The 12,664-nt window shown below is 42.1% G+C and overlaps 1 protein-coding gene across 1 annotated transcript in view; it reads left to right on the forward strand.

Moving 5' to 3' along the window:
- aldh3b1 (aldehyde dehydrogenase 3 family, member B1) overlaps nucleotides 1-11,083 on the forward strand; it is a 28,942-nt gene extending 17,859 nt beyond the window's left edge. Inside the window, exons 4-11 of the mRNA XM_034893529.1 lie at nucleotides 832-942; nucleotides 1,110-1,230; nucleotides 4,224-4,309; nucleotides 4,907-4,988; nucleotides 6,247-6,639; nucleotides 7,625-7,791; nucleotides 8,043-8,142; nucleotides 10,815-11,083. Of these exons, the coding sequence (XP_034749420.1) occupies nucleotides 832-942; nucleotides 1,110-1,230; nucleotides 4,224-4,309; nucleotides 4,907-4,988; nucleotides 6,247-6,639; nucleotides 7,625-7,791; nucleotides 8,043-8,142; nucleotides 10,815-11,002 (1,248 nt within the window). The 3' untranslated portion in view covers nucleotides 11,003-11,083. The remainder of the gene's footprint in view (nucleotides 1-831; nucleotides 943-1,109; nucleotides 1,231-4,223; nucleotides 4,310-4,906; nucleotides 4,989-6,246; nucleotides 6,640-7,624; nucleotides 7,792-8,042; nucleotides 8,143-10,814) is intronic.
- Nucleotides 11,084-12,664: the final 1,581 nt, after the last annotated feature.

The raw sequence follows: 12,664 nt of genomic DNA on the forward strand, positions 1-12,664 counted from the left end.
GCCCTGCTCAAAAGCACCTTGGCAGTGTACAGGGGGTGAACTGGCATCTCTCCAGCTACCAGCCCACACTCCGTTCTTGGGTCCGTACGGGGACTTGAACCGGCGACCCTCCGGTTCCCACCCCAACTCCCCACAGACTGAGCTACTTCCACCCAGAAAGGGCAGAAAGTTTCTCTGCCACTAAGTTTCTTGTCGGAAAACCAAGTTGCTTTTGCTACGAGAGCGTTCTAAGGCCAATGTCGGGAAAAAAACAACGTAACGGACCTGGGAGAGAGGGGAAATATTCCGAAAAAATAATTCCGAATTTCTAAGAGAAAGTCGTAAATTTATGGAACAAGAAATAAGAAATTCTCTAACGTTTGTGGTAAATGGTATGGTGGAATGGTAATTATTTACTTAAATACCTGATTGGTCCCTTTTTACGGGCCGGTTCGGGCCGTATGATTGACCCCCCTGGTCTAGCCCTAGTTGTTCGGATGATGGTGAAATTCAACATTTTATGAAGCTCCCAACAAAACCGCCTGAAAGTAAAAGTTACTTAACATTTTCCGCAAAGTATTTTCACTCCTTCAATTCTATTTCTACTTCAACTGCTTAAAAATGTAATATCTTTCTCCAATTGTTTTTTTTTTTGTGCCAAGTTCTCACACACAAACACATTTTGTAAATGTATGGACTACCTTTGCCATCTCATTATTTAATTTGTGTGTTTTTGGCACACATGCAGGTTGTTTTTAAAGTCACTAATCTTATCCTCAGTTGTCTTAATTTTTGTGTCTGCTACAGTTCATTAAGCTCTAACCTCTCTTTCTCACTGTTCTTGCTCCACAGCCAAAATTCGAGGCCGTTATGTCTGAGATTGATATAGTGATCAATGAGCTGCACTACGCCAACGCTAACCTCACAAGCTGGATGCAGCCAGAGTATGTCGGCACAAACCTTGTAGGTTCACCACTGCTTTCTCACAACTTTCATTTTGTATATTCCCCTTGTCACTCCCTATATTCAAACTTTGATTCTGTATATTCCTACTGTCACTCCATATGTTCACATTTCATTCCATGCAGTATATATTCAGACTTTCATGCAATGTTCACGTCAATTTCCAGGCCACAAAGCTTGATGACTGTTCTGTGCGGAGGGTACCATTAGGAGTTGTGTTGATCATTGGGCCGTGGAACTATCCCCTGCAACTCCTCGTCTTACCTTTGATTGGAGCCATCGCTGCAGGTATCATCCTCAACCATAGCAACACCAACGTATACACTAGGTTAACTCAATGTGTTTGTGTGACAAAATAAAAACAACACACAAATGACAGTTAAAGTTTTCACTTATATTGCCTCCTGAAAACGGGCCCCAGAGAAAGTGAAGACCAAAACAAAGAGCTAATGCCAGACTTGAATTCATAAGGCGGACAGAAACAAACTGGGATAAAATTATGGCTCAAAAACTGACATTTGATCATTGTATAAGTTGATGAGGTGACCTTGTTAGCAATTTTTCTATTTACACATCCACCAGACACAGAGCAACCTATCATTCCATACAAGTCCACTATTCCCTCTTAGCTCTGGTTTTGGTCTTCACTAGGGTTCTACGATACTGTTTTTTTCAGAGTTAATACAGATTATAAGCAGTTAATTAAAGTGATATTTAGAACCAATATTCATTTACAGTGAAAATTACAATTGTTAGGTCAAAATTAAGATACATGTATATGTCTTGCATAACAAATATAAGTAAATGTTATCGTACAGTAAACATACATTTAAAAATGATATAAACTATATCTACTAATGCATTCAAAACTTAAAGGTCCCATGGCATTAAAATTTCAATTTGAGGTTTTTTAACATTAATATGCATTCCCCGGCAAGCACATCCTAACCAAAACATAAAAACACAACTTGCCCACTCTCACACTAAGTGGAACATAAATATTCTAATGTGATAAAGTGCTGAGTTAAAAAAAACTAAAAACGTTAGCTTTATTTATGACTATTGTTGCGTTGGGAAATAAGCTATTCCTAAATATACTAATCCTTGTTTTTAGACATATGTAACAAACAGTGGGTGAACAGGTTGAAAGATGTGAACCCTCTACTTAGGATACCCATTGAAGGAAAGAGGGAGGTATTCGGCACAACACTTCCTGAAGTCTATGATTAGTTCTTTGGTTTTCCCGGTGTTGAGAGACAAGTTTTCTGTACACCATGTGACCAGTCTGTGGACCTGCTCTGTAGGCCCCCTCGTCTCCTCCTGAAATGAGTCTGACAAGTGTGGTGTCGTCTGCGAACATTATGATGCTGTTGCTAGATTAAGAGGGGTTGCAGTCATGGGTGTACAATGAGAAAAACAGAGGGCCTAACACACAGTCCTGGGGGTAGCCGGTGCTGAGAGTGAGCGAGAAGGATTTGTGGGGGCCAAGCTTCACATAATCCAGTAGCAGATGGGAGAGGAGACGCCAAAGTCATACAGCTTTCTGATGAGGATGTCTGGGATGATTGTATTAAATGCAGAGCTGTAATCTACAAAGAACATCTCACATATGTACCACTATGCGCTAGGTGGTTTAGGGCTGTGTGAATGGCTATGGTGATGGCATCATCCGGAAACCTATTCTCTTTGTAGGCAAAGGGGTGTTGATCCAGGGTCGATGGGAGACTGAATTTGATGTACCAGCCTCTTAAAGAACTTCTGAACTATGGGGGTGAGTGCCACCGGTTTATAGTCCTTCAGACTGCTGGGTGAGGGCTTTTTTGAGACTGAGATGTCTTCAGGCAGGATGGAATGGTGGCTTGGGCAAGGGACAGATTGAAAATGGTGGTGAACACAGCGGTAAGCTGGTTAGCACACTCTTTGAGCACTTCTCCAGGTACACTGTCTGGACCGGCTGCCTTCCTTGGGTTCACTCAAATGAGCACCTGCCTCACATCACACTCCTGCACTGTGAGTGGGACAGAACACCCAATGTTTGACTTTTGACTTCGAAGCGAGCGAAGAAACAGTTTAGGTCCTCTGCCGGCAAGGCATCTGTGTTTGAGAGCGTGGAGTTGCTGCCCTTCTAGTATGTAATGTTCTTTATTCCCTGCCATGCTGTGAAGTGGTCTTCTATTTGTCTTTTAGAGTCCTGTTTAGCCTCCCTAATGGCCCTTTTCAGGTTGGCTCTGGCTGAGCTGTACCTGGCTGTATTCCCAGACCTGTGTGCATCTTGGGCTTTGAGAAGAGTCTGTACTGTCTTGTTCATCTAGGGTTTCTGGTTAGGAAAAACCCTGACTTGCTTGTTCCCAGTGACCATGAGGGCAGCACGATTATGGCCAAAATGATAATCACGATTATATTGATCACTATTGTGATTTTAACGTGAGAGAGACATTTTGTAATCACTGGTCATTGTTTAGGTACATTAAACCACATTAAGCTTTTTCAACCGCCCTGCAGGGATAGAGATTTTTGTGGATTTGTTGGCATCTGTCACTCAAGAATTATGTGTTATGAACATTCAATTTTTAAGTAAATTGAGCTTGAGGTTTTCAAAATGTGGTCCACAGTCCCCACCAAAATCCACGCCTATGGTCATGTGATCTGTTGTAATATAAAAATAATTGTTGGTGGAGCTTTAAGTTAACGTGGCATGTTTGCTGCTAGGTTGGACTGACTATCTTTTTAAAATATAATGGAAAGATACAAGTTTGGTTACTATTTTTTTTTTGTTTTTTTTGGTGTGCGTTTCATTGTAGTCACAAGCTGTCCAACAAGATTCTAAACAAAGTCATAGAATGTAAAGCTGATACAGTTGTTGTTCTGCACTCGACCCTGAGATGTCAGCATCTTGGCAGGACTTCTCAAAACATTCTGTTCTTGTTAGGACATTGCGACAAAACAGAAAATGTCTTTACTTGATGCCATAGTGACCGAAGTCATTCATTTCCAGGTTCTTCTGCCAAAGTAATTACAGAATCTTTTGAATCTTCAGAATCGGCCACACAAACTTCCTTATACTCTGTTCCAGTAAGACATGTACAAATCAAACATAACCTCAAACATTCTTTACTAAAAAGTAAGATTAGAGGACCAAGAGGCTAAATTTGGGCTAAAAACAGCCTTTAAGCTTCTTTTTGAAAGATGTAAAAATGTAACTTTTGTCAAGGTATTACTTCGGTCTTCTCTGACTGAATGATGATGATGATGATGATGATGATGATGGTGTCTCCAACCAGGAAACTGTGCCGTCATCAAGCCTTCAGAGGTCAGCGCCGCCACAGACCGTCTGATAGCAGAGCTCATCCCCAAATATTTGTCTCAGGTAAATGCAACTTTTGAGTCTTTCCGTTCCTGTGTCTTTTAAATCTGCATGTTCAGTTACAGTGGTGAGCCAACCCAGATTTAAGGCAAAGCATCTAAAAACACTTCATTAACAAAGAAGAGCTGTGTCACATATGCATTTTTAGGGACTTGGTAGTAAAGAACTGTGACCAAGATGTACTACGAAATATTTAAAAACTGTTTTAATTGTCAAATCACAACAGGCGTTATCTCAGGAAACCTTACAAATAGAGTAGGTCTAGACTTCACTCTATAATTTACAAAGACCCAACTTTTTTTAAGTTTTCCACGAGCAAGCATTTGGTGCGACAGTGGCGAGGAAAAATTGTATAGGCAGAAACCTCAGACCGACCCAGACTCTTGGTGGGCGGTCACTGCCTGTTTGGGGGACAGGCACTGATACAGAAATATGATTTATAATAATTATGCCAATTGGCATGGTGCACCATGGCACTTACAGTTACAATACAGGTGTGACCTCAATATGGGTTTGTCATTGCTGTGCTCATGTTGACAAGCTGGAGCTTGAGACAGTGTACCTGACACTTTTACGGAGATAGGACTCTTATATTGGCAGGAATGTTATGCGGTTATTTCTGGAGGAGCAGAGGAGACCAAGGCACTTCTGCAGAATCGCTTTGACCACATCTTCTACACAGGTAAAAAAACAAAACAAAAAAACAACAACTCCAGGTCACTGCATTCCCATTGTAGATGCGGTATGTGTCCTTTACACCAAAATAAGGCAACACGTAATGCCAATATCCAAAGCATTACTCTGCTTTTAAAAGATGTAGGTTTTTTCATGAAATTATAAATTTAGGGTGTGCAAACTTGGCAAAATAATTACATCTATGGTCAGCACATTGAATTTCCATTACTTTTGTTCGTGGGACATGCTAAAATGTGGTCAAAAACCATTAGCTTATATTCAGCATAACTCCTTCTGCTTTCTCTTTAGACCTCCGATGGATTTCCGTGGACTATGGTTAACTGGTCCTCAGATCTCTGCAGGGTCAATCCAGACAGCTAGCTTTCCAATTGGAGTTTTCTGTCGCACAACTAAAACTACTTTGAACAAACACGTTTCAGCAAGTTCCTTCTCAAGGCTATTTCACAACGGCACCGTGTTTACAATGTTTACAATCATTCCTCAAAAGAACCAAGCAGGCCTCCCTTGTTGCACCATCCATTTGTTCTTCCAAACTTGCTATTTTCAGTATGCAACGTTAGCTTGCTAGCTCAGAGGTCCTGTTGCCGTCTCTCACAGCGACCAGAGTTACGTACGTAATCGCAAAGAAAGCAGACATTTGGGGACATCTGGAACTTCTGCCGGAATTATCCGGTAAAGGAACTGTCGTTGATCCAGACCAGGGCCACAGTGACCTGTGACCATTTCCAACCAATGACACAGTAGCTAGCCAGGTCGTGTGCACGTTGTAATCAAACCTTGTGCAACCCACCCATGTGCAAGCCTTTGGTGTGAAAGGGTTTACTAGTCTGGCTTTAAACTGGATGTTTTCACTGAATAAACATCTGTATGTTAATGTGCTGATCTGCCTTTTATTTTATTTATTTTTGTATACATACTTTACTTTTCATTTAAATGCTGTGTGCAACCAATCCAGTCAACTAGCTTCATGAGACAGTAAATGATTTAATATTAAATCTCCAAATACTCTGTGTACAATAATAGCATACTGATTTTGAAATAATAGGCATCTTTAGAGACAAAGGAAACATCATTGGTATCTTTTTGTCCAGTACCGGCACTTCAGGATCCTGATGAACACTTAGGTCCATAGCAAGATATCTTCATTACTTGCAGCCAGATTGTCATTGAATGTTGGAACTACGTTTGTGAGAGGACGAATCATTTCCATTTTTGACACGTGACTCTTCAGCTCTGTCTTTCAGGTTCTCAGACTGTGGCCCGCAGCATCCTGCGGGCAGCCTCAGACCACCTGACCCCCGTGACGTTGGAACTGGGCGGCAAGTGTCCGTGCTTGATATACGGCCGGGTGAACATGGCCTCCGCCGCTCAGCGCTTGGTGTGGTCAAAGTATTTTAACGCCGGCCAGAGCTGTGTGGCTCCAGACTATGTGCTGTGCTCGAAGGCCACCCGGGACGCCCTGCTGCCCGCAATGCGCCAGACCCTGGAGGACTTCTACACCAAGGACCCTCAGACCTGTCCTGACATGTCCCGCATCGTGTCATCCCGACACTGGACGCATCTGATGGAACTGCTCGGCAAGTCCAAAGGAAAGGTTGTTGTGGGAGGAGAGGGCAACCAGCAGGACAAATACATAGGTGAGTTTACTGGGTTGTTCAGTGCAGTGAAAGGAGTATTTGGTGCTACTTGGAGAACACGTAAAGAGAGAATTATGTTTTCTGTGTGACGTAGGGCTGTGAATCTTCACTGCTACACTGATTTGACTACCCTGTCAACACTTTGAATCAATTCAACATCCCGATGCATCGCGATGCGTCCCCTCCGAATATTATTGTACATTTCTACACATGGTTTCCGTTAACAAATTTCAAGCAGTCAGATATATATGAACTCCCCTTTTTATTGCGTTGGCTCCTAAACAGTACACTTCCGGAAACGACTGGTTCTTTCTAGGAGACAGGAGACAAAGGCAAAAAGAAGCAGAGACCGAAAAAATCAAGAAGCAAGACTATAATTTGATGGAAACAACAATCTTTGCCACCGGTCCAGTATTGAGCGAGATCGCGTAGTTTACAGATTTACTTGTGAAAATGTGTTGGTTCTATACACGCTAAAAGTACTGTTTTTTTATATGGAGTCTGGTGGGTTTAGCGCTAGTGACTTTATAGACGTTTCTTGTTAAACAGAAAGGTCTTAAAGAGGTTTTAAAGGTATATCTCTGTAGGGATCCTTTCCATAATGCTTTCAGACACTAGGAATATTAATCTGAGTCTGTCAGCAGCAAAACAAGCACTTTTCTGAGGGAAAATACAAGCTGGACAATACCCCTATTAACTTACATTGTAGCTTGTTTCTCCGCTGCTGACGGCAGCGATCTCGCCAAATACTGGATCAATGTCAAAGATCGTTGTTCCCATTAGTCACTTAGACACAAAAAGGTTGAAAAAACAGTAGTTACCTTTAACTTAAACCTCAGATACAGTGTTCTCTTGTGGTGTTAAGTTGATTTTTACAAGACACCACAGGTAGATTGATAACTAACGCGGCTCATATTTGTTTCTCCTAAATATTTGGGATCATAACACTTAACCATGTCTTTAAAGTAGCGATGTCTTATGTCAGCTCCCACAGTGGTGGTGGACGTGGCTGAAGACGACGCTCTGATGGAGGAGGAGATCTTCGGCCCCATCCTGCCCATCATCACCGTCGAGTCGCTGCAGGAAGGCATCGACTTTGTCAACCGCAAAGAGAAGCCGCTGGCCCTCTATGTCTTCTCTGAAGAATCCTCCGTAAGATCTCACGACTCTACACCCTCCCACAATCATAGCTGTAGACATATGGTCCAGGGTTTCTCCTGACTTAGAATGAGCCTTGTGGGGGAGGGGAGCATGTAAGCATGATCGGTCCACATTAAGTAAAGGAAATGAGTCTGTGTTGTTTGGTAAATTGCTATTCACACATTGCTAATCAACACTTCCTGTATGCAGGAAGAACCCTGAATGTCTTATATTTTACATGTGGGCGCCCTTCCTCTTTGCAGTTGGTAAACACTGTGCTGGAGAAGACCAGCAGTGGAGGATTCTGCTCCAATGACGGGATCATCCACATGGCCCTGCCAACCCTGCCCTTTGGGGGTGTAGGTAGGTGTAACCCCGCTATTCAACATTCTAAACCCTTGTTGTAGGTAGATCTTGCCAGTGGCCGTAGTAAGGTGTGTAACCGGAAGGATGAATCAGACGTTGAGCTTTTGAGAAAAGAGGGTAACGTTTATTTCCCCCAATTAAGGCCAAAGGCAAAATACATAATATAAAAAAATCTAAGACTTTCCAAAGTAGCAACGATCTGGACTTGTGAGTCAAAAGAACAAAAAGGAAAACATATATCACCGTAGTCTTAGTTGTTCAAATTGCGCACTAGAAAACCACGTGATAACTGTAGAGCTGTGAAGATGAATGGAGTAACGGATAAAGCTAAACACAATAACAGGTAACCAAACAAACATGTGGTCACATACATTAGCATATTATTATGAATCTTTGAAAGTCAATGCCCTAACGTTGAAAGTTCAAGTAGCGCATCGCTACGGTGACCGTCGCAAAGCGCCCTGTCACAACTCTTTTGGAATTTAGGGGCTCTGTTGGGCTCCACTCAGCAGCTGGGGAGAGGCAAATTTATGCCCAAACAGCAGAGGACCCCAAACTTCCCTTTCCCGAGCCACATTAACCAGCTCCGACTGGGGGATCCCGAGGCATTCCCAGGCCAGGTTGGAGATATAATCCCTCCACCTAGTCCTGGGTCTTCCCCGGGGCCTCCTGCCAGCAGGACGTGCCTGGACCACCTCCCTAGGGAGGCGCCCAGGAGGCATCTTTACCAGGTGCCGGATATTTTTTGGAAATAAATAACTAAATAACTTTTCCATATCACTATCTCCCATTGCATTATTGATATCCACTATCAAATGTAAGCTTGTTTCGCACCATAGTACACTATCACCTATCACCTTAGCAACTGCAATGCTCACCTGTAATCACAGAACACACACACATATCAACCCCATTCACGGATGCACTAACTCAGGATTCGCTGCAGTGTTCACTGAATTGTGCAGAACCCCTTATAGCTGCCCAGTGTGTCTTTGTACTCCCCCATTGGAACAATGTTCTAACATTCAGCAATTGTAGTAGCTTACTTTTCAATTTGGGTTCTAATCCGCGCCATAAAATGACCAATTTATTCTCTGAGGACTACCAACGTTTAACTTTACAACCAGACTCCGCCTCTCGCTCTGACACATAGAAACTCAGCCAAAGGCGGTAGTCTGGCACCACCACCTTTGATTGGCCAACACTACGTTTCTGTTAACCCTTTCCTTTGATGGCGGTACAGGTGCGAAGCATCGGCGACAGACACACAGGATACTAAACCTGTTTCATGCCATTTGAGCCTGTAATTTGTGTCCTGTCACTAACAGACAAGCTTGCACACTCTAATGAACTTTTTCGCTTGAGCCCCCTTAAAAAGGGTCTTTAAAAGAAGTCCCACACAGCTGACATCTTAACCAGGCGTGGTAAATGGGCTGGCGCTAATATTCCAACCTTTTTATTGGACCACGGTTGGTCGCGCATTCATCTGTCTGGATGAATAGTTTTGATGCGGAATATTCAGACGAGTACACGTTCTGTTTTCTTATTTTCATTTTTAGTTCAAACAGATATTTAATGTCTGACATATTCTACAGATAAGCTACATACACGAAAAGATTGACTTTTATTGATTCAAAATTGGGAAATGTCAGTGCTAGAGAAGCAAAACATCAGACACACAGCACACATACAGAATATAACAATATGAAAAAGGATGGAATTCAGGAACGAATATTCCAAAAACAAAAGAATATACACCTAATAACTGCTGAGTCATCAGAAAACTTCTGGAAGTGACATGACTCCGAGTCCCCTATGGTGTCTTCAGCGGTCTCATTTAAAGTTGTCACGTTCATCCATAACTGTCTGTTCTCTTCCACCCTGGAAAGACAGATATGTACTGTTAAGACTTCTAAGTTTATGGTTAAAGCTGGGTAATTTTACCAAAAGTAATTTTTTATTCAGTATTTGAGTTGGATGTGGTGTTTCAAAAGCTTCGCATATGAATTGATGGATAAAACGTGCCCAAAAATAGTCCAGCAGACGATTCTGGTTTTACAACGTTGGCGTGTGTTTAGTCCGTGGATAGGTGGTTACTTTAACTCGAGGCCGACCGGCCGGATCAGGGTCCCACCTTGTGGTCTGAACACTTGTCTTTGCTTAGAAGAAATGAATCGGGGTCATTTAAAACTTAATCTTCACATTACATGTGTTTTAGCTGATGTGTTTTATCCAACGCCACTTACAATTGCTATGTATCAGAGGTCACACACCTCTGTCAAGTGTCTTGCTCAGGGACACATTGGTTGATGTAATGCAGAGGGATTTGAACCCAGATCTCCCACACCAAAGGCATGTGTCACATCCACTGCGCTACTATCATCAATACACTTGGAGACCATTTCACTGACACATGAGAAGACAGTCTTTATGTCTTTATTATCAGGGTAATGTGTTTTCATACAAACTGCACTGTAGTTTTCTCTTCATGCTGTGCAGTGCAATGAAATAAAGTAGTTAGAACAGCTTGAGAGAGGCCTTTTTAACAGATGCTTTTTTCATGTGTAGCCTGATTGATACCATAAAGAGAGACCGGAAAATGCCTTTAAACATAAGTATAATATTTAAATTTTTTTGACCGGAGATGTGGTTTCGCCCGCTCCTTCCAGGGGCCAGCGGTTGGGGCAGTTACCACGGGCGCTGGAGCTTCGAGACGTTCAGCCACCGGCGGGCCGTGATGCTGCGCGGCTGGGCTTTGGAGAGACTCAACAGCCTGCGCTACCCCCCGTACACCGAGCAGAAACTGAGCTGGCTGCGCTGGACCACCTCGGCCAAGTCCAGCTGCTCACTCATGTGATGCCACTAAATGTTGGAATTACTTGAATTGCTGGGTTTTTCTTGTAAATGATATTGTGTGTGTTAATGAAAATTTTAAAACTGGATGTATAAATGTGAATGTTCTGGAAATGGGATTCTTTTTAAAGTCTGTCTGTGTATATTACTGGATGTTTGGGCATCGTCTGTCCCACATTTCTATCTGCAGACCTCTGTGACACTGTACTCCTCTTTCTGTCACCATTATATTTGGAGCTTGTATCTACAGTGCTTTTAAACATTTATTGATTTGGGTTGGCACAACACATGTTATCATATAGGTAAAACAAATTAAACTGGCTCAGGTATGTAGAATGCATGCTTATTTTTTGTCCTCTTGCACTCCAATTTTGACATGGTGAAAAGTAAGTTACGGTGTTTGTTTTTGAATAACTTTTGTCACTGTAAATCTTTTGTACTGTTTTGGTTATTTGCTTTAGTTTCACTTGGTGTCTGCCGGGGTTGGTGTTTTCATATTGTTTTTCATAAATAATGTAAATAAAATGTAAATTCTACTTTTATTGAACAATTTCTCTGAAAGTTGCTGTTTCACAAAAGCATACATACAATAATAAATGAGGACTCAGCCTGCTGCAAGACGTATTAGAATAATAATGTAATGCTAAGTCATTCATTTCCTGCATATACTCTATGTAAGGGGGGGGGGGGGGGGACTAGATATTTGATAACTTCTTTTTAGCTTCTGAACACCCAAACAGGTGATTTCAGTTCTTCTAGCTAATGAAAATGCACAGGTTGATATGGGGGGGGTGCAAAGTTTTTGATGGGAATTGAATAATCTTGCTGTCATCTGTCTTGCTCTACAGGTGCAACAAAGCTGACGAGAGACTCAGGAAGTTCTCAATCAATCGGGGTAAAGAAGGAGGGGGTAAGCCAGCCTCTTCAAAGCGTACCTCCTATGGCGCCATTTTGTTGTTAACAAGCCATCACCCACCATTGGCATCCCATTGACTCCCATTCATTTTGGCGCCACTTTGGCAGTAAATACCTTTTACATCTGAAGCGTTTAAAGACTCTATTTCTCCGTTGTCTATTTCTAAAGAAACACACCAATGCATAAAAGCCTCCATTACCTTAAACCTCACGTTATGGCTCCGTTTTTTTTGTAGAAATAGGGTAACATTTGTGTCAAAACCACGCGACTTACTGTCGCATAGAGGAATTGTCGGACAGTACAGGATAAGCTTGGAGATAGTTTATCATAGTTCATAAAAATGCAGCGCAGACATTTCAAGCACATGACGTTACTAACTCTGCTGACCCGCCATTCGACTCGTGCTGGACCCATTCATAGTCACCCCTCTCTCCCTGTGTCTCCCCATCTCTTTTAATCAGTCTGTTATTGTTGTTGAAAATAAGTGCAGGAGCTTTCTCAGAGGTACATTTAAAAAAAAAGGGGCTATTTATCACAGATAATTTAAATGTACATGTGTTGCAGCTGTATATTTTCAATCTGAGAAGGAAACCCTGTCTTTGCATTTTATTTTGATCTGAATCTGTTTCAATAGAAGAGCTTGTGAGAAAGTGGCTTTGACTAGAAAAATTAACATTTAGCCCACTTTGTGAACAATAGAGATTGTGTGTGTGTGTGTGTGTGTGTGTGTGTGTGTGTGTGTGTGTGTGT

The sequence above is a fragment of the Etheostoma cragini genome, chromosome 15 (genome assembly GCF_013103735.1).
Source record: "Etheostoma cragini isolate CJK2018 chromosome 15, CSU_Ecrag_1.0, whole genome shotgun sequence".
Taxonomy (NCBI): domain Eukaryota; kingdom Metazoa; phylum Chordata; class Actinopteri; order Perciformes; family Percidae; genus Etheostoma; species Etheostoma cragini.